At 45.8% G+C, this 22005-nt stretch overlaps 2 protein-coding genes across 5 annotated transcripts; one reads left to right on the forward strand and one right to left on the reverse strand.

Moving 5' to 3' along the window:
• Positions 1 to 6097: 6097 nt before the first annotated feature.
• On the reverse strand, positions 6098 to 15144 carry LOC120814939 (CCR4-NOT transcription complex subunit 2). Of its 4 annotated transcripts, none has more exons than XM_078100834.1 (15): positions 14602 to 15144; positions 12544 to 12675; positions 12047 to 12119; positions 11817 to 11964; positions 11520 to 11729; positions 11335 to 11414; positions 10534 to 10659; positions 9872 to 10002; positions 9543 to 9663; positions 9302 to 9458; positions 7957 to 8018; positions 7824 to 7873; positions 7639 to 7739; positions 7329 to 7473; positions 6098 to 6754 (listed from the first exon to the last, which is right to left on the reverse strand). In XM_078100834.1, the coding sequence occupies exons 2-15, from the start codon at positions 12661 to 12663 to the stop codon at positions 6668 to 6670; spliced, it is 1611 nt and encodes a 536-aa protein (XP_077956960.1). In that variant the 5' UTR covers positions 12664 to 12675; positions 14602 to 15144; the 3' UTR covers positions 6098 to 6667. The 4 variants fall into 4 exon arrangements, with proteins under 4 accessions (XP_077956960.1, XP_077956958.1, XP_077956959.1 ...); XM_078100832.1 differs by having other exon boundaries at positions 9543 to 9729; positions 14602 to 14893; XM_078100833.1 differs by lacking the exon at positions 14602 to 15144 and adding an exon at positions 13800 to 14562.
• Positions 15145 to 15854: 710 nt separating this feature from the next.
• LOC120814941 (histone H2A) lies at positions 15855 to 18275 on the forward strand. Its single transcript, XM_040170012.2, has one exon. The coding sequence runs from the start codon at positions 15888 to 15890 to the stop codon at positions 16275 to 16277; it is 390 nt and encodes a 129-aa protein (XP_040025946.1). The 5' UTR covers positions 15855 to 15887; the 3' UTR covers positions 16278 to 18275.
• The last annotated feature ends 3730 nt before the right edge of the window (positions 18276 to 22005 follow it).

Here is a 22005-nt window from a genome sequence, read left to right on the forward strand (position 1 = left end):
CCTCCTCCTCCTCCTCCTCTTTCTCCTCCTCCTCCTCCTCCTCTTTCTCCTCCTCCTCCGCCCCCTCCTCCTCCTCCTCCTCCTCCTCCTCCTCTTTCTCCTCCTCCTCCGCCCCCTCCTCCTCCTCCTCCTCCTCCTCCTCCTCCTCTTTCTCCTCCTCCTCCTCCTCCTCCTCCTCCTCCTCTTTCTCCTCCTCCTCCTCCTCCTCCTCTTTCTCCTCCTCCTCCGCCCCCTCCTCCTCCTCCTCCTCCTCCTCCTCCTCTTTCTCCTCCTCCTCCGCCCCCTCCTCCTCCTCCTCCTCCTCCTCTTTCTCCTCCTCCTCCGCCCCCTCCTCCTCCTCCTCCTCCTCCTCCTCCTCTTTCTCCTCCTCCTCCTCCTCCCCCGCCTCCTCCTCTTTCTCCTCCTCCTCCTCCGCCTCCTCCTCCACCCCCTCCTCCTCCTCCTCTTTCTCCTCCTCTTTCTCCTCCTCCTCCTCCTCCTCCTCTTTCTCCTCCTCCTCCTCCGCCTCCTCCTCCGCCCCCTCCTCCACCCCCTCCTCCTCCTCCTCCTGGAAGTCATTTAAATTATTCTGCATATTGAGTACTTTAATTTGATACTTCAATCATGTTTCTTAGATTGAAATGCAGAAATTCCACTATTTTAATTAAGTAAACGATCAGACAACTTATTCCATAAAATATATATATTTAGAAAAAAGTACACCAAAATACTGCTTAAGTGAAGTTCTTAGTTATTTATTGTTCAGTTTACTGTTGAAGACAACATAAAATATTCACATTTAAGAAGCTTGAATTCTAGATTTTGTACTTTAAAATTGGTTAAAGACTTTATTTATTATTATTTCGAATAATTATCTGCCATCTGTTCTCTTGACATAAAGAAAGCTTCCGTTGACTTCGCGTTGGTCTGAAATTAACAAAAATAAAGTAAAATATTCCTTTAATTTGAAGGGTCGCTGTATTGGTTTTCCTTCGTGGGTTTATAATTATTTAAGTATATAAGTTACATAAATACCATCAGTGACACATTTCAGTCCATGTCTAAATAGGAGGCCGCCATCTTGTATTTTTGTCAGGCTGATGGTCAATAAGACATTTAACCTCATGAAGTAAAAAAAACGTAGTTAAAAGATGTGAGATAAGAGAAAAGAAAAAAGAGAAAAGGTACCTGTCAATCAGCGTGTAGCCCCACCCTAAAGCGTCCCCTCTTTATGGTCTGTTTGTCTCTAAATCATAATTCACTAAATGAACATCATGTTGTATTGAAGAAGACTTGAAACTAGAGACTGAGACATAAACTCATGTTTACAATGTTTACTGAGGGAATAAATCAAGAGAGAAGTAGAGTCATTTCCTCATAGACGTCTATGGGAGCAGAGGAGTCGCCCCCTGCTGGTCACTACAGAGAAGTAGAGTCATTTCCTCATAGACGTCTATGGGAGCAGAGGAGTCGCCCCCTGCTGGTCACTACAGAGAAGTAGAGTCATTTCCTCATAGACGTCTATGGGAGCAGAGGAGTCGCCCCCTGCTGGTCACTACAGAGAAGTAGAGTCGTTTCCTCATAGACGTCTATGGGAGCAGAGGAGTCGCCCCCTGCTGGTCACTGCAGAGAAGTAGAGTCATTTCCTCATAGACGTCTATGGGAGCAGAGGAGTCGCCCCCTGCTGGTCACTACAGAGAAGTAGAGTCATTTCCTCATAGACGTCTATGGGAGCAGAGGAGTCGCCCCCTGCTGGTCACTACAGAGAAGTAGAGTCATTTCCTCATAGACGTCTATGGGAGCAGAGGAGTCGCCCCCTGCTGGTCACTACAGAGAAGTAGAGTCATTTCCTCATAGACGTCTATGGGAGCAGAGGAGTCGCCCCCTGCTGGTCACTACAGAGAAGTAGAGTCGTTTCCTCATAGACGTCTATGGGAGCAGAGGAGTCGCCCCCTGCTGGTCACTACAGAGAAGTAGAGTCATTTCCTCATAGACGTCTATGGGAGCAGAGGAGTCGCCCCCTGCTGGTCACTACAGAGAAGTAGAGTCATTTCCTCATAGACGTCTATGGGAGCAGAGGAGTCGCCCCCTGCTGGTCACTACAGAGAAGTAGAGTCATTTCCTCATAGACGTCTATGGGAGCAGAGGAGTCGCCCCCTGCTGGTCACTACAGAGAAGTAGAGTCATTTCCTCATAGACGTCTATGGGAGCAGAGGAGTCGCCCCCTGCTGGTCACTACAGAGAAGTAGAGTCATTTCCTCATAGACGTCTATGGGAGCAGAGGAGTCGCCCCCTGCTGGTCACTACAGAGAAGTAGAGTCATTTCCTCATAGACGTCTATGGGAGCAGAGGAGTCGCCCCCTGCTGGTCACTACAGAGAAGTAGAGTCATTTCCTCATAGACGTCTATGGGAGCAGAGGAGTCGCCCCCTGCTGGTCACTACAGAGAAGTAGAGTCATTTCCTCATAGACGTCTATGGGAGCAGAGGAGTCGCCCCCTGCTGGTCACTACAGAGAATGCAGCTTTAAGTCATGAAGCTCTGACTTCAGTATCACGTCTTTACTAATTTCCGTCTCCATCATCTTGTTCTGTTTTTTAAATGCTCTTCGTTGTGTTTTCATCATGATTGATTTTCTTCACTCTGCTTCATCACCTTCAGCTGTGATGAGTTTCTCTCAACGGATTTCACCACCTGTGTGTGTGTGTGTGTGTGTGTGTGTGTGTCTGTGTGTGTGTGTGTGTGTGTGTGTGTCTGTGTGTGTGTCTGTGTGTGTGTGTAAGATCAGAAGGACAGGAAGCCGATGCATATCCGTGGCAACGGGAACGAGTCAGGATGTCCGATGTCCGGGTTGGGTTAAGGTCCAGGTGGGGTTAAGGTCCGGGTGGGGTTAAGGTCTGGGTGGGGTTAAGGTCTGGGTGGGGTTAAGGTCTGGGTGGGGTTAAGGTCCGGGTGGGGTTAAGGTCTGGGTGGGGTTAAGGTCAGGGTTGGGTTAAGGTCTGGGTGGGGTTAAGGTCCGGGTTGGGTTAAGGTCAGGGTGGGGTTAAGGTCCGGGTGGGGTTAAGGTCTGGGTGGGGTTAATGTCCGGGTTGGGTTAAGGTCTGGGTGGGGTTAAGGTCAGGGTGGGGTTAAGGTCTGGGTTGGGTTAAGGTCTGGGTGGGGTTAAGGTCCGGGTGGGGTTAAGGTCTGGGTTGGGTTAAGGTCTGGGTGGGGTTAAGGTCAGGGTGGGGTCGGATCCTCCAGGTCTGAGGAGGAGGAGCAGAGCAGATGATTATAAAAACTCCAAATAAATAAAATGTGTTATGATTATTAAGAGATAAAGATGTGGTAACTGACTTCACACCTCCGCCTCCCCTCCGTGTTTCTCTCTCACAGTTTGTTTGTCTTTCATGCACAACAATAATCACCAGGAGCTTCCAGCACAAAACGTACAATATGAACACACCAAAGTCATTTATCTGACCGTTATTTTCCGGGTTTAGTTGCAGGGCGGCAGGCCGCTCGCCCGTAGTGAGCCGCCGGCTCTTTGGGACCCGGAGGAGCTGCTTGCCGATCGGAGGGGCGGGTGGAGGTTTGGGGGAGTTTGGAGATGTTTTTGAGATGATAGAAGGAGGTTTTGCACTGGTGTGTTTTTTATGGTGACTCCCAGATCGGCAACGGGAGGACGGAATGACCTGACGGTCAAAGGTCAGATGGGTAATGGAGGTGGAGGTGGAGGTGGTGTGGAAGAGGGGCTTCGTTTAGCTGGAGAAAGTTGTTGCTCCTTCATGCCTTTATCTCCCCAATAATAAATAATAACCAATAAAGGCAAAGATACTGAACTTTCTTCTTCTGCATTATTATCGATGACTTTGATTGATGGTCAAACTCACAATGAGGACTTTTCTTTGGAGACGTGGCGCCACCGTGTGGCCAAACAACGGATGCATCGAAATAATGTTTCAGTGTTTAGAAAAGCCTTTTCTGTGTCAATGAAACACAGACATTTATTTTTAAGTAAAATAAAACATGATCATAGTGGTCGTGCACGTGAGCATCGATGGCTAAAGGTAAAGAGTATTTCATTAATAAAAGCATCGAGACACTTTTAGGTTTTCCTGAAGAAAAGTCTTCTTCAATGCTGACAAAGATGAAAAGATCTTCAGTTACTTTTCAGCTCTGAATAAAATAAAAGTTAATTTCATACATTAACAGATTAAATAAATAAAAATAAACACACAAGTCCTGCTTCAGTTTCATTACCAGAATATTTATTTTATTCTTTTTCCTATTAAAACACTAGCTGCCATATTTAATAAAACAGCCAAACGGCGAAGTGCCTCAGTCCTCAAATCCTCCAATCAGATCGCCCCATGCGTGTCACATGGGGCCTGGGGGCGTGTCCTTGGCTTTTCGCTGCTGCAGTGTGAACGAGCTGGGCCTCGTCGCCGAAGGTCACGTGGTCGTGGTGGTCGCTGCTGCTGTTGTTGTTGTTGTTGTTGTCGTTGGTCGCCTGGAACAAGCGTCTCGTATTGCATCGTTTACTGGTGACCAGCTGATGGACGGCGTCCTCGTTTCAGAACCTTTTGTTTATTTTTACCTTTTTTCTTGAAAACACTGCCTGGTCTTTGCAGGTGTGTTCATATATATAATATATATATCTATATGAACACACCTGCACATTGGTGCCTGCTGGAGAGGATTTAAAAATAACCTTAATCTGATATCTAATGTTAAAAAAGGGATTATTCCTGGTGGCTGGTGATGATTTTAGGATTCAGTCTACTTGTACATTTATATATTTTTCTTTTGAATTCTCCTTTACGTTTTGGTCTCAAATCCACACAAAATTTGCAAAAAAGTAAACATTTTCATGAGTTCACGTGTCGCACGTTGTTATTTGCTGATAATAACTTTTTACTATAACTTATCAATTGTGTGTGAATAGTGAAATAACTGCTAGAAAATAAGCTCACTGAAGTTAAATCTGGAGGTTTTTTTTCTCTCGTGTGGACGGATCTGATTTGTAAAAAGGAGGTTTGGTGATAAAACAGAAATATGTTTTCATAAACATCTGTATACGCGTCTCAACGGAGGCTGAAGACTAAAAGTCAAATTTTAGGAAACAGTCTTTGCTTCCTCGAGCCGGATGTTCAGATCGATGCAAGTCTTGTGTCTCTACGCTGGATGTGAAGCTAACGGTAGCAGCGGGCTAGCTTAGCTTAGCATAATGACTGGAAACAGGACACAGCTAGCCTGGCTCTGTCCAAAGGGGACACAATCCTTTCTCCTCTGAAGCCAGTTAACTGTTCATCCAATTTATTCAATCTGTATAAAAACTGAAGTGTAAAAGACATCTTGATGCTAAGCTAAGCTAATGTTAGCTAGCCGTAGCGTGGTAGCTGGATTACGCCTGAATGACATCGATCTGAACATCTGGCCGTCAAAAGGAAAATTAAGTTTATTTTTTGTTTGGTTTAATGATCCTGAGAGGCGTCTGATTGGTTTGAACTGTTGCCAGGCGGAAATTAAACAATACCTTTCAAATAAAAGAAGAATAACTTAAAAATAAACAGGTGAAAGAAAACAGGGGTTCCTCTGGAAGGAGAATGTTAGAATAAAACCATAATAAAAACAAGATGAAAAAGAATAGAATTAAAAGTGGGATGTGCTCACAATCGAATTCAAACTATTTGAATATTTTAGATTATGTGTATTTCTATTTGCCCTCATAATTCATGCCCGTAACGTTATGTTGTTTTATTTTGAACAATAAATCTGAGGTTATTCGATTTTTTTTTTTGTTATTCAATTTCATCTTTAAATAAATTTAAAAAATCAAAAAATGCCGTTATTATTTGGGCTCTTAATAAAAGTGGCGTCAACTATTATTTTTGAACAACATATTGTCTTCCATTAATCAATGATGAACAGGATACAAATAAGAGTAAAATATCTCTGATTTAACGTACAATGTGGATTAATGCGCCGAGGGTTCTACTTTCTCTTTCTGATTCATCAACCGGATGTTTCATTTTTATTGCCGAATAAATATGTGTAGATGAAGATTCTGAGTTTCCTTCAAACGGCTTGACTTTAAAATCATGTCGCCGTATTATAAAGACCGCCCTGAAAAAAAGGTATTTTCTCTTCTTTTATTATGAAATAGTGCTACAATGTACATTGCATTTTCTCTCCTGACTGTCTGCTGATGTGTTGTTGTTGTTGTTGTTGATTTGTAATGCTGCTGGAAAAACAACCTGGTAAAAACAAAGATAAATATTTTCCTGCCAAAGATCAAAGTGACACAGAAAGAAATAATTATCCACCGACAGGTGAATTCTGAGTGAGGTTTAAAATCTGGTTCTTAAAAGCTTCAGTGGACAGAAATAGTCCCCAATGTTTAAGACGAGAAGGAATCACTGGTCAGATGGACAGTTATTTACAGTGCTCGTGTTGCTGTGTGCTGAACGTTAAGTCTGTGCTCCACTGAGGGGGGGGGGGGGGGGGGGGGTAAAAACTAAACAGAAAGTGAGGAAACGGGTAAAAACAAACAAAATAAATCTGAAAAAGGTTTAAAATCATGAAGTCTATTCAAGATCGTTTTTTTGGGGGATCGGGACGTCCTCATTGGCCAGATTTGCTTTGTTGTGTGTGGGGGGGCGGAGCCAGGAGGGCCAATGGCAGGCAGGCAGGAGGAGGTAGAGCCAATCAGAAGGCCTGCTGGGCGGGATTGTAGTTGAACGTGGAGGGAACGTGAGGTCGCTCTTCTAGCTTCTCGTACTCCAGATGGAACTCCTGCAAACAGGAAGTCAGTGTTCAATGCTACACACGGCCATGTGATATTCATCAATAGTAAAAAGTATATACATACATACATATGTGTCAAAGACAATTGTTATTGTCCTTTTTAAGCTTCAGTAATAAACAAGTGGATATAAATACATTGTATACACACACATAAAAAGATGAATACATCTCTTGTAATGACGTCAGAACACAGGAACAGAAACAAAGAACGACGTCGTTTGAAGCCACTTTCATTATTTTAACCCAAATAACCGCTTTCACTACAAAAGGGACAAAACGTGTAATTTAATATTTAGTAGCAAACATCATTCATGTCAACACAATTAAATCTGTTTAACTAGATTTAACAACGCAGATATTCAATTGTCTACGTTACGTTTGTCCTTTTGATGGAACGGATTTGACACTTGAAGCTTCTCAGAGACGTTTCTCCACATTTAACCGGTTTCCTCGTGATGCCGTCGGATGGATGAAATCAGACATTTGGAGACTCCTCGAGGACCCGCCGGCACGTTTAACATTAACAAGGAATCACAGAAGCAACGTGCTTCAGAAGCGTCACCTTGGCCACCTTCCTCCAGTTGAGGCAGTCGAAGAAGTAGTAGGTGCCCCTCTCGTAGGCGTTGGTCTTCAGCGTGGGCTCCATCCCCGGGGCCCGCGTGATCCAGACCCGCTCCTCTTTGTGGTACCGCCAGTCCCGGTTGAACCTGGACAAACCGGAGAAAACCACATTATCGTCCCTGAACGCATCACCAGGACACAAACCGATCCGGACCCCCACATTACGCCTTATCAACCAATCATATCATTTGAAAACACACACAACCGTTTCACCGTAGACCAACGTTCTCATTGAGAGGAAAAGTGCTCACAGTTCTACTGCAGCCAGGAGTTGTAGGAGGTCTCCTCCGTTCATGTAGTAGAGGTAGAAGAGCAGGTCTTCACCGTACCGAGACAACTTGATGGCTGCTAGCTGTGACACACGAGCAGAAAACACGTCTCACTGAAGACCCCCCCCCCGGTGAGGGAACCAGTAGGAATGATGCTGGCGGCTCACCTTGTCCCTGATGTGGATGTTGGTTAAATACTCTGAGGGCACGTGGAAGTCTGCAGACGCACAAATAATAATATCACGTAAACAAAGTGCAGTCTTTCTTTCAGAATAAGAGCGTGAGATGAAGGAAGCTCACCGATGTCCTGCGGTCGACACGGAGCCGACGCCCACGGAGACGCAAACTTCGGGTAGAGGTTCCTGAGACAGAAAGCAGGAGACGCTCAGAGAAGCTTCTCATCATCGTCATCATCATCAGGGGGTTATTAAGTACACAAGTTATCACTCACACATCTAAAGGTTGACAGGAATCAATAAAACAATGAGTGTATTTTCTGTCATTGGGGCTTTCAGCTGAAATGAATCATTGTAAAGAGCTTTTTTTAATTATATTTTTACATTTTATAGATTCAACTTTAATTGCAAATGTTTTTATTGTATTCAGATTTTCTAATGTGTATTTATACCAAAGAGGTGAAAATGAAACCGTTTCGTTATTCTGTCCACTTTATCATCTGCAAACTTCATCCCTAAAGGCCGCCGCGTGTTTCTGCGTCTTTACGCGTCGACGCTCTGGTTTCACTTCCTGGTTGTAAAGTCCTGCGTGTGTTGCAGAGCGATTCACCTCCAGAACAACAGGTGGAGTCACGTGTTTTGTTGAAGACGACCTGGAGAGTCACGTCTTTGTGTGTGGAAGTCGCTGGTTGCTTTATTTATTGATCATAGACTTTATTGCCCCGTGCATCCACACTGCTGCTTTTCATCACGGACACATTTGTCCCGTATTTTCCTCCACGACTTTGTTCCTCTCAACCGGCAAACCGGCATTTGCGGCAAACTCCCGCAACCCGCTTCTACAACCCCCCAATGACGGCTTGTATAAGCGTCATATTTACGCATTTCTTCCGACAAAAGATCTTCAATCTGATCCGTTCTCTCGTAAACATTCTTCGTTTTAATAATGGCGGCATCGGGCTGTGGAAGCAGAAATGTGAGACTCCGTAAAGGACGTAGTTAGCGGACCGATCGCAGCCTGGCGCTGCGGGAGGCTTTCGACGCAAGCCTAGAAAAATGTCTCGAAAAACGCAAGGAGGTGTGAAACGCAACGCAAGGGACACGCAAGGGGGGTTTGCGTCCGCCTCCCGCCCAAAGAGGCGGAGGAGCAGTCCGGAGGAACCGACAGTGGTTCAGGTTAAAGACGGCCGGGTGGTTGTTGTTTGGGTGAGATGTTAGCGTAGTTAGCTTAGTTGGGTTAGTTAGCTTAGTTGTGTTCACTGCTTCTCTTCACGTGTCGCTCTGTGCCTGCATAAGCCCCGCCCCCTTTTCCACAAGCAAAATGACAGAGGATCAAATTAAATGTTGGTGCCGTTCATTTAGATGTAAAATGAATATCGCAGCACCAACAATTATTGCCCGTGATTTCAGCGCGTGTGCGATGAGTCATGCGTGGCGCACTGCGACATGTGCAGGTGCGCGTGCCGTACTCGGGGGAGTTGAGGTTGAGGCCCAGCGTGGTGAGGTCAGAGCCCAGCGCCAGGTGCACCATGCCGGGGTCCGTCTCCGCCGCCCGGATGAACGTCAGCAGGCCGATCATCCCGAACTGGTCCGTTACCATGCCGATCGGGATGTTGGTCACGCGCCCTGGAAAAACAGAAGCCTGTGAGGCGCGGGGGGGGGGGGGGGGCTGACCCCGGGAGGTCGTGGGGGGCTCGGCGGCCTGCTCACCGTCGGGAAGCACCTGGATCCCTTTCTTCTGCTGGTTGTTGTTGCTAGGCGCCGAGCTCTTGTCGCCAGGGAACTTTGGACCGTCGGAGTTGGAGGCGGGCTTTCCCGACGAGTTTAGATTCTGATTGGACAAAAACGGAGGGAAAAAACATTCCGAAAAAATGGGACGAGTCAGGACGTGAGCGCGCTGCATAAGTGAGGAAAAGGACACCGTGATGAAGAACAAAAAACAGCAGGTCAGCATCTTAATTCATGACAACATCAGACGATGAAAAAAACTGCAAACAATGAGAAGAATGTGAGGGCGAGAAAGGTCAAACGTCTCTCACCGTTTTGCTGTCCTCACTGGCGCTGGTGGTGTCTTTCGATTGGTAGTTGGGCCCGGGGAGGGCGGGGAAGTCTTCGTTGTGGATGGAGAAGTCCTGCGACTGCTCACTGGACGGCTTGGTTACCATGCCAACTGGAGAGGGGAAAGACCATCTTCATCATTTATATTCAGCCTGGGCTTTATATTGTATCAAAATAATAATCAAGTACAAGTTTAATCCAGCAATGTGTTATAAAAATTATTAATTTTGCTTTATTAAAGTGAATGTAGAAGAATATCTTTAAATGATAAATGAAGTGGTTTAAGTTTTATAAAACGCTGCATTTTTATTGTTCATACAATATTAATATTATTAGATGTTTAGGAATTCATTCAGAAATAAATATACAACTTTTTTTCCAATGAACATCATACGATGATATAAAGTCGTGATTGAAAGCCACTCGATAAGATGATTGAGACTAAAGAGGACATTAAAATAAATGTGAGGGGCTTAAACTGGACTCCGGTTTCTCTTATTAAAGATGGTTTTAAACATTAAAACGTCGATCTTCTGAAGAGGACCTCGTCGTTTAGTAGAAAGCAAAGAAATAACTCAGCGGATTGTTTCTGAATGATTGTTGTTATTTACCACACACACACACACACACACGTCTGTCTTACCGTACGGGGCCCGACCAGCCAGCGGGTTGAGCAGCGGCGTCGGGTTCGATCCCCCGTCCCTTCGACTCCTGTCCGCCAGGGCCGGGAAGTCCGACAAGTCCAAACCCGTCACATTCTCACTGCCGTCTGGACGACACACGGAGAGGAAGAACATCTCATTCATCGGTCTCTCATGACATCATGACGATAACCAGGCCCCTCAACAAGGGAAGGTTGAAAGGAGAACAGGAGGAGGAGAACAGGAGGAGCAGAACAGGAGGAGCAGAACAGGAGGAGGAGGACAGGAGGAGCAGAATAGGAGGAGAACAGGAGGAGCAGAACAGGAGGAGCAGAACAGGAGGAGAACAGGAGCAGACCAGGAGGAGCAGACCAGGAGGAGCAGACCAGGAGGAGCAGACCAGGAGGAGCAGACCAGGAGGAGCAGGAGAACAGGAGGAGCAGACCAGGAGGAGCAGACCAGGAGGAGCAGACCAGGAGGAGCAGACCAGGAGGAGCAGACCAGGAGGAGCAGGAGAACAGGAGGAGCAGACCAGGAGGAGCAGAACAGGAGGAGAACAGGAGCAATACAGGAGGAGCAGACCAGGAGGAGCAGACCAGGAGGAGCAGACCAGGAGGAGGAGAACAGGAGGAGCAGAACAGGAGGAGCAGAACAGGAGGAGCAGACCAGGAGGAGCAGACCAGGAGGAGAACAAGAAGAGCAGGAGAACAGGAGGAGCAGAACAGGAGGAGCAGAACAGGAGGAGAACAGGAAGAGCAGGAGAACAGGAGGAGCAGACCAGGAGGAGCAGCCCCCCCCCGTACCTGTGCCGTTGAAGATGTTGTTGGATAACGAGTTGTTCATGTTGTAGCCTGGATTCCTGTTCACACCAAACCCCGACATACTGAGACGAGAGCAGAGCAGCGGCACGTTGTCATCAACAAACACGGATCAGTGGAACGTTCAGAGTTCAAAGTTCATCAGCAGAACGCATGAATCCACGTGGCACCTGTTGATGGTGAAGGGCTGCCGCGCCTGCTGCTGTTTGGGCATGCCGATGATGCTGGGTGACGACCGGCTGGGGCTCCCCATGCCGCTCCTCCCTCCTCCGCCCCCCCGCTCCACCCCCACGCCTCCCATCCCGCCCGACTGCCCCGTGGGCCCCCCCACCTGCTGGCTGTGGTTCAGCACGCTGCGGGTGCTCATGGGCAGAATCCCCCTGCGGAGAGAAACAGGAGGCGGAGTTACAAGTTTATAATACATACTAATTCAACGTGAATAAAGTACATGCGTGTGCGTCTCCTGCCTGCTCGGGGAGGGGGGCGTGTGCATGGTGCCCGTGTTGGCTGCACTGGCGTGACTCGGGAGCTGGTTGGCTGATTGGTTCAAACCACTTCGACTTAACTGAGGCGCTGCGCTGCTGTTCATCCCTCGCATGGGAAACCCCAAAGCACCTACAGGGGGGTGGGGGGGTTAATGAGAGAGAGATACGCATGGATCCATACTGATCGGCCTATTGATCCTGACTGAACTCACTCTGTGGGCCGTATAAACTGGCTCCCAGCTGTGACAGCTGACCCGCCGAGGAAGCAGAGGAGGAGGCCAACATCTGGAGAGGGGAAGCACACACACAAGCGTTAACTCTCCTCACCACATCATGAGCTGTGAATACAACGGAACACATCTGCACACAGGAGTGAACATCTGGACGTGCTCCTCCATGACGGATGAGAGGCTACTTTAAAGAACGTCAGCACTAAAACAAAACCTTTTACGTTCCTCACTGAGAAAAATTAACGCGTCAAACAGCTTAAAGGCTGAAACTCGTCTAAAAACCAGAGGACGTACATCTGATAAAAGTGACTGAAATTTGTGAAATGTGACAAGAATTTAACAAATAAGGAAGAAAATGATAAAGAAACAGGAGAATAAATCCATGTAATGTGTACATCACATAAAAGAACAGATTGAGTCACACGGGGACCTCACGTCTCGCCTTAAACCACAGAAGAAGAGTGTACTGGGGGACTCACGTCTTTGTCAGGCCGGTGTGGAGGGAACATGGACTGTTGGGTGTAGTAGAGGCTGGAGTCGTCTGCGTAGTCGCTCTCTATCCCTCCCTCCATAAACTTCTTCCGGTTAGCACCAAACATACCGCGTGTCACCTAGGTAACCACACACAGCAGGCGTTTCACCGCTCAGCCTCCATCACTGGCTCTTGTACTCTACATTAAACTGTTTTCAGTTCAGTTACTAAAGCCAACGTGATAATTAAAGCTTTTACTTTTAGGACTGAGCATCGTGCACGAGTTGGTCCTTCAGAGGCTCGTGAGAACATCCTCAACACTTGCAAAGACTTTATTGCCATTTTGAGTTACTTTTAAACGCATATTTGCACACATTTTGTTTTACTATTCAATCAATCATTACATTTGTATTAACGTTTGTATTAACTTGTTACTAGTAAGTTCAAAATCCAAAGTTATTGGATGGAAATAAACGTAATACTTCTGTTTGTTTCCACGCTCCTACACAATGGTAAATAATTGTTAGATTAGTCGACTAATGGAAAAATAGTCGATAAGATTAGTCGATTACAAAAATAATGGTTAGTTGCAGCGCTACTTCCGTCTATCATCTACTCTGCTTTAGACGTGTAAAGCAGCGTTATAATCATTCAGGATGCAGTGATGAAAACTTTCAACTATCAGCAACTCTGTGTGAAAGTAATGTGAGAAACGTCTTTACACACATTTTAACATTTGGTAAACAATAAGAGAGCAAAACAATCGCAGACAATCTGAATCTCTTTGATGCACAACCTGTGTTCATATTTTGGGAGGCGTGCAAGAAGCTTTCATCAGCTGTGTTACTGAAACCTTTATTGCACTTTTAAAGAAATAAATATCATGCAATAATGTTGTAAATGTGCATCCCAGGTTTGGGCAGCAACATGTGACTCATACAAACAAAAAAGTACTGCGTCCAACTCGGGTCTCCATGTGAACATTTCCTGTAGATTTAAGATGAACTCAAGCCAGTAATCATGGAAGCACCAGGATCGAAGTCGCACTGCTTCGATTCACAGGAGGCTCACTCACTCCTACTTCATAATGTGCGAAAAGAGATGTGGTGTAAAGATACTAACACACTAGAGACAGTGATCTGTCACGGTTGCTTTTGTTTACTACAGTGCGTTAGCCACACAGCTACAAGCCGATAGCTTTAGCCCACGGTGTAGCATCGACCCCAGTGAACAACGACTAACGTTCATTCATCACTTACATACCTGGGACATCATGTAAAACGTGTCTGTGGTGGCATGGAAGCGGTGTATAGAGGGTTAGAAGTTCATGTCCAGGTTGTGCTACCGATGAAGCTCAGAGTAAGCAAAGCGCTCTTGATTGGAAGCAACGTTAGATGTGCAGCAGTGTCGCAAAGAAAAAGGATGGCTAATGCTACACATTAATGCTAACACTAGCTGCGCTAATCTCTTCGAATGATTCCACCATTTAATTAACTAACACTACTGGTTAGCTTCAAAGCATGACTAAAGCGGTTCATGTCGATAGGAGTTCTGTATATGATCGCTCTGAGCCGACATTGCCTTGTTAACTGTAAAATGTGTCAGGAGCTACGTGCTAGCCGAATAGCGTACGTTGGCTAAGAGCTAGTTCTATGGGAATACACAGCCTGGGAGCTAACGCGTACTACCGAGCTAGCTAGTCGGCTAACACCCGCATAGGGACGCCACTACGGAGCCGGGGGTGAGCCGTATTAACGCTATCTGATGAACCGAGGACGTCGGTGTGAATGCAGTGAAGCAGACGGACCCCCGCTCGAGAGGGGACCGGGAAGGTGTGATTTTGTTCGGCTTTTGGGCCCGCGGTGCCTCCGTCGTTTAGCTAGTTCCCCCCGAACAACAACAAAAAGCAGCGGAAGCAGCCTGCTGGGTTTCTAACTCTTCTCCCCCGTTTGCCTCCGAGGTCCGGTTCCCTGATCACTTCCCACACCCGCTAGGCTTCACTCACAGACGCCTCGCCGGCTTTCAGGAGAGAAAATAAATTAAAAGAATAAAAGAAGGAGCTTACCGCATCAATCTTTCTTCTCCGCTACAATCCAAGATGGCCGTCATCTCTTTGCCAATCAGCGAGGATGCTGGGATGCCTGAGAGGCTCCATCACTCTACTCTACTTTACTCGCCTTGAATCTACTGTACTTTACTGTACTATACTTTAATATACGTCACTCTACTTGACTCTGCTATACTTCACTGTACTCTATTTTATTTCACTCTACTACACTCTACTGTGTTACTCGACACTGCAGAATCTTACTCTACTGTACTACACTTTACTCCACTCTATTTTATTTTCCACTCTACTCTACTGTACTTATTTCTGCTGTAATTGACTCAACTCTGACCTGACCTTTGAACCTCCATCACTTCACTCTATTCTACATATACGACCTGTGTTGTACTCTACTTTATACTCTCTGTACTATATTGTATACTATATTATACTAAACATTTAAGAAATTAATACATTTTAACAGAAAAAAATCAAATAATTATAAAATAAATGAATGAAATTTAAAAGTAAAAAAGATAATAATCAATAAAATAAACTTAACTCAAACGAAATAATTTAAATGAAACAAAATATAGTGGACATCTGGTTTAGTTTTGAATATTCACTTGGAGCCATGCCTCACTCTTCAAAGGGTAATGTACTTTATGACAGATGTTAGTATTCATATAATTATCTTTATAAAACTATGATCATTTTATAATTTTTTATGACGTATGATGGAAAGTAACTCGGTGGATTTTACTTTTAAAAACGTAGCTGTTGTGACCTTTTTTCCCTTGCAAGGAAATGAACGGAGAAAGACATATTTGACTCAGAGCTTGTTCTTATTTACCGATTGTCTGTGCAAAATCTTCCACAACATCGTCTAACCTTGAGAGGATATGTTTAGTATTTACAGGTACTGTTTTTAACTAAGTCAAGAAAGAAAGAAAATAACAAAATTGCTAAACTATATAAACAGAGATGAGAATATAAATAAAAATGTTAACACAACATTACTCCACATTAGGTGATAGTTTTTACAAAATATAAAATGTTTAACTTATTTTTTAAATATTCTGCTGGAATAAATTAATCAGAATTTCCATATATACGCTGTTATTTTGTAAACACCGTAAAACCAAGCGGAAGCCATCTCATCTTAACTGTAGATTATTATCGTTCCTGATTGGACCATCGCGCTGACGCTCCCCCTAACCAATCAGCGAGCAGACCGTGGCTATATATTCAGGAATGAGGCGCTAGCAGATGTCATACACAGCTGCTAGCTGAACTTACGCACCATGTCAGGAAGAGGAAAGACCGGAGCCGGGAAAGCCAGAGCCAAGGCCAAGACCCGCTCGTCCCGCGCCGGGCTCCAGTTCCCCGTGGGCCGCGTGCACAGGCACCTGAGAAAGGGTAACTACGCGCAGCGTGTCGGCGCAGGAGCCCCCGTCTACCTGGCGGCGGTGCTCGAGTACCTGACCGCTGAGATCCTGGAGCTGGCCGGAAACGCCGCCCGCGACAACAAGAAGACCCGCATCATCCCGCGTCACCTGCAGCTGGCTGTCCGCAACGACGAGGAGCTCAACAAGCTGCTGGGCGGAGTGACCATCGCTCAGGGCGGCGTGCTGCCCAACATCCAGGCGGTGCTGCTGCCCAAGAAGACCGAGAAGCCCGCCAAGAGCAAGTAGAGCTCCGCGCCGCTCCCGGAGAACCCAACGGCTCTTTTAAGAGCCACCCAAGTCCCTCAAAGAGACGGATCCTTCAACCATAATTTAGTCAGCTAATGTTGAGCAAAGCAAGGTTATCGTAATTGCATAAAAAAAGCCTAATGACCACTTACACACTACGGTTGATTTCATCACGTACAATGCTATTATATCTGATCTGAATTATCCATGTGTGGAAGCATAGACATAATATACTATATATAGACATAATATACTATGTATATTCTGACATAATATAGACATAATATACTATGTTTATTATGTCTGTGTGGAAGTAAATGAGGTGCTATAAGTGCCATTTATTTTGCATCAACCGGAAACGCTCGCGCTTACACATTGTAGCTTTAGGCGCCCTGAAAAAGCGAGCCGGGCTGTTTGTTCTTCAATTACGTCCGCGAACATCGCCGCTCGCGATTTATTGTCACGCCCCTCTAAAGATGTCAATAATATCCTAAATGTTTATACAATTGGTCAGTAATAAGGAAGTTGCCGCAACACAATTTTCACTCCTGCACGTTTTACACTCGCAGCCATTGTGGAGCCTCAGTGCCGACAGCGATCGACGTGTATGAACGTCGCTGGTCGCAGGTCTGAGTGCGTGGCGGTGGACTTTATATAGACGCAGTACGGAGCCCGATCATTGGATGGTACTTAATGAATACGGATTGGGATCAATAGACGCATCATTTTCCCCGAGGGACAAAAGCAGCTGTGAAATGGGGTTCTACGTGTTAAACCCCCCACATGCAAATGAGGCTGCGCTGTCCCTCCTCTGCCATTGGCTGATCGTGGGCACGTGAACTCTCAGGCCTACATTTTTATATTGTATATATTCACCACATGCAGCCACTTGTTTTTGATGTTGTGGTTCATTGATAATAACTTATTATTTACAGTAAAGTTTAATTACAGAACTCTGTACGGAATGAACTGAACACAATACGTTTTTCAGCTTTTTTATGGTTAAAAGACAACGTTGTCAAGTGGATGTATTCCATTGATTTATTAATCTTTCAACACTAAACACAAAGCTAAACTACACAAAAAAGTAAACTAAACCTAAACTGAAAAATAAAACTGCTTTTTTTTTAGACTTTCCTTTATTATTTCCATCTCCATCATCTGGAGAAACTCAAGCACCAACAAACACGTCTGAGTATGTTCCAGTTTATTTCATAACTCGTCTGCATATATTATCAACAGTTTAACAAACAGGATTTCTTTTTTCTGTTAAAAACACAACGTAACATTGACGGGATGAGGTTTAACATGTGAAACACTTAAACCACGTCTACACGGAAACTTTTGGCTTATTGAGACCAATTTGGCAGCGTTTGTTTTGGGGCGTCAGTAGAAGGTTGATGGAGGGAGGCAGCTTCACGGGAGACGCACAGGCAGCAAAGACCGAGAGGACGAGGACGAGGAGGACGAGGAGGACCTCCAGTACCGTTATCAGAACACAACGTCCTCCGGGGGAGACGAGGTGTTCGATCAAAACCATGCAATTACAAATAAAAGATATCAAACAGAAAAATGCGCCTACAAACGAGTGTTTAAAAGAAGACGTTTGGTTCGACTGGAAAAAGGACGCCGAGCTTCAGTTTGTGCCTCTGAAGGGATCAGACTTCATATTTGAGGGTTTTTATCAAAAGCGTTCTCCTCTCACCACGGTCCATCTACAGAACCCTCTCAGTCCTGGTCCTGGTCCTGCCGGGGGTCCTGTCCCTCCAGCGGGTCCAGCAACACATTGCGGGTCTCCAGAGAGGCGACGCTCTGCTCCTGCAGGAGGATGTTGTTCTGGAGCTGAGTCCTCCTCCCTCCAGAACCCCAACTATGCCGAGATGGACCCTCTACTCTGTGATGGACTTGTGTCCTGTTGAAGGTCACATAGAGGACCAGGACTACACTGAGCCTGATTCATATAGTGGATCAGGACTAAAGTGAGACTGGTTCGTATAGTGGATCAGGACTAAAGTGATACTGGTTCACATAGAGGACCAGGACTACAGTGATACTGGTTCACATAGAGGACCAGGACTAAAGTGATACTGGTTCATATAAAGGACCAGGACTACACTGAGCCTGGATCATATAGAGGCCCAGGACTAAAATAAGACTGGTTCATATAGTGGATCAGGACTAAAGTGATACTGGTTCACATAGAGGACCAGGACTAAAATGAGACTGGTTCACATAGAGGACCAGGACTACACAGAGACAGATCCAGGACCAGTTCAAAGTTCCTTAATGAAAGGTAGTCCATTGTTAAAAGGTGGATTCCCGTAGAAGGCACAAACCGGGCCGGCGAGGAGTTCTGAGCTCTGTCTCGGTGCCTATGTGAGGAACTTGGACAGTAATGGAGGACGTTTGTAGGGTTTCAGGGACACGGCTGGACGTCTCTGATCTACACAGTACAAGGATAGCAGCTTTAAGGGTCCACAAGAACATTTCACCACAGCAGAAAACAGGACAATAAAACAGGAAACACTGCAAACGCTCAAATAGATGCCCGCGTGCGTCTCTAGAGAGAGGAACGTCTTTAATGGTTCTAAAAGTGATATCGTATTTCAGTCAGAACTATTCTCTTGTTCTCCTTGTTACCTTGTTTTTCCTCTTTTGCCCTTTCACATTAAAACCCTCATGACCAGGATCGCTTCACTTCCGTTAGAAGGCTTTTATTGTGAAACCTGAGTCTCATCTCACCTCTCAATATCTAGACGATATCTGATATTTCCATTATTTCCTCATGAGTTTGTGAACAACACCAAACGTAAATGGACCAGAAGTACTGGAGAAATGTTGGACTGAAGAAGATCTGCGACTGTTCCGGCGCCGACGCTTCATGGGGAAGGAAATGTTTATTTATGTGCATAGTAGACTGTTTGATTTGACACACAGATGATGTTTCTGAATTAAAAGGAAAATATCACACATCAAGTTAGTCTCGATCTTTCATGTGCTGATTCTTGTTTGAGACAACAGGCTGTTAGTTTGGCCAGTTAGCCGTAAAGTCATCTTAACAAAGACGTTTCACCTGTAAACTGTATATACGAGGTGGAGGTAGCTATAATGGAATCACCCATTGGTTTGTGGACATAAGTGACCACAAGAGACCTGTCTATCAACGTGTAGCCCCGCCCCAAAGCTGCTTTATGGTTTTTTGACTCTAAACGGACCATAAATAATTTACTGAATGAATGAACATGTTGCGTTGAAGACAACGTGAAACTAGAGACTGAGACCATAAACTCGTGTTTACAATGTTTACTGAGGGAATAAATCAGTCATTTCCTCATAGACGTCTATGGGAGCAGAGGAGTCGCCCCCTGCTGGTCACTACAGAGAAGTAGAGTCATTTCCTCATAGACGTCTATGGGAGCAGAGGAGTCGCCCCCTGCTGGTCACTACAGAGAAGTAGAGTCATTTCCTCATAGACGTCTATGGGAGCAGAGGAGTCGCCCCCTGCTGGTCACTACAGAGAAGTAGAGTCATTTCCTCATAGACGTCTATGGGAGCAGAGGAGTCGCCCCCTGCTGGTCACTACAGAGAAGTAGAGTCATTTCCTCATAGACGTCTATGGGAGCAGAGGAGTCGCCCCCTGCTGGTCACTACAGAGAAGTAGAGTCATTTCCTCATAGACGTCTATGGGAGCAGAGGAGTCGCCCCCTGCTGGTCACTACAGAGAAGTAGAGTCATTTCCTCATAGACGTCTATGGGAGCAGAGGAGTCGCCCCCTGCTGGTCACTACAGAGAAGTAGAGTCATTTCCTCATAGACGTCTATGGGAGCAGAGGAGTCGCCCCCTGCTGGTCACTACAGAGAAGTAGAGTCATTTCCTCATAGACGTCTATGGGAGCAGAGGAGTCGCCCCCTGCTGGTCACTACAGAGAAGTAGAGTCATTTCCTCATAGACGTCTATGGGAGCAGAGGAGTCGCCCCCTGCTGGTCACTACAGAGAAGTAGAGTCATTTCCTCATAGACGTCTATGGGAGCAGAGGAGTCGCCCCCTGCTGGTCACTACAGAGAATGCAGCTTTAACTCGTGAAGCTTTGACTTCATTGACAGAACCAGATGCTTTTTTTCATCCGTGTGCGTCGTTAGATCTGAACTGAACTTGTTATTCATGCTACGATATTCGTATATTCGCTGGCCGACATTGGAGATGATCAGAGCGACAGGGCGGGTTCACACGTTGCTTTTAACTCATGGAAGCCTCTCTAGTTTTACTTGCCTCTGCTTTTCCTAGTCAGCCCTTTGAAAGGCACAATTTCAAGAGAACCAATAAGCTGGTCTGCGTTATGCTGGCTGATGCATCAGATATTGACTCTTGAGCTTTGGCAAGAAGATATGTTCAAGACCAGAGTTGAACCGTGCAGTGAAATGTGGTGGAAAACTCTGATGCTAGTTGTTGTGGTTTAAAGCGGGAGAGAACGTCACCTTTCTAAAGACGCAGAGACGCTATGATTGGACGTCTACGGCTCACACACGGCGGGTCGCTGCCATTGGACACGAGGGCATCGTTTGACATTGACGTCCCTGCATCTTCAGCCCCGATTAACGGAGCTTCTGAGGAACGACTTGAGACTGCTTTGGTTTTCAGATGTTGCTGTTTGGGCCCGAGATCTAAACCACGCATCTCGATTCCTCACGAGACCGTTGCTTCCGTTTGAGCGTTCGCAGCGCTTCCTCTCGCACTCTGGCAAACACACACTCAGTCATCGCTCTCAGCGCCACGCGTACTCATGCCACTTATAGTTGCTTGATATGTAGGAGGAAGTACAAAATAACAGCAAGAAGAACAGGCCACACAAAGGTAGAGAAATACCAAACACTTCCGATTCCAGACCCTGAAGGAGAAGAGTAGAAGGTGGCTCGTAGAGTCCAACGGCTGAGACGAGAGGAGCCTGTGGCGTCGGCCCGGACGGAGACCCTGAATGCATCGTGCTGTCTTTATACATCTGAGATAGACTATGGCTTTGGCTCCGGTCCGAGCAGGAGGAGGGCGAGTCCTGGGGACACTAAGAGTAGACAAATTCAGCGACAACCAAACGTCCTTTTCTCCCGGACGATCCGTCGTTCAGGTTCTTCCTTCGCTCATTGGTCTTTCATCGTTTTAGAAAAATAGAAATCAGGAAAACATCGTTACAAAAATAAACCAAAACGTTTGTCCAAAGTCTAAATCCACATGACAACTTGACATAAATATGGACTGATATTGCACAGCGAGGGATTCTCTTCTGATTTGAAGCAAATCACAACCACAATTTGTAGAAAATGATGAAATAAAATGATCAATATTGCATTTCCTGGTTAGGTTTTTTCTTTTCTTTTTTTAACTCCAGGCAGGAACAAGTGTGAGCTGGATCCAGACCCTCCTCCATCAGGCAGATCATCCATCAGAAAACTAGAAGCTTCACAAGTATCACTGGTGAACGTGGGTTGAAGGCACAGTGTTCCAGGAAAAGGTGGCGGATGCTGTTTGTCGAAGGGCGGCAGCAGTTAGCGTGTTTAGCGTGTTTAGCGTGTCCCGGTGGACGGGGGTTCCCTCCATGGCGGATCGACTCTCCTGATGATCGGAGGGCAGGGCGCCAACTCTCTGTGGAGACACGAGCAAACGAAACATAAACAACAACAAACAAACATCAGCGTCTCATTATCGGTTATTATTAACTGTCTTGTTCTCGGTTGGC

Source organism: Gasterosteus aculeatus, chromosome 4, assembly GCF_964276395.1.
Source record: "Gasterosteus aculeatus chromosome 4, fGasAcu3.hap1.1, whole genome shotgun sequence".
Lineage (NCBI taxonomy): Eukaryota > Metazoa > Chordata > Actinopteri > Perciformes > Gasterosteidae > Gasterosteus > Gasterosteus aculeatus.

Excerpts from the sequence above, each read along its gene's own strand:
- LOC120814939 (XM_078100831.1), bottom strand. Across the intron at positions 10,003-10,533 it reads GGCTGGTCGGGCCCCGTACG|TTGGCATGGTAACCAAGCCG; the intron begins GTAAGACAGACG and ends TCCCCTCTCCAG. Across the intron at positions 9,459-9,542 it reads GATCCAGGTGCTTCCCGACG|GGCGCGTGACCAACATCCCG; the intron begins GTGAGCAGGCCG and ends CTGTTTTTCCAG.
- LOC120814941 (XM_040170012.2), top strand. The coding sequence starts at position 15,888 with ATGTCAGGAAGAGGAAAGACCGGAGCCGGGAAAGCCAGAGCCAAGGCC.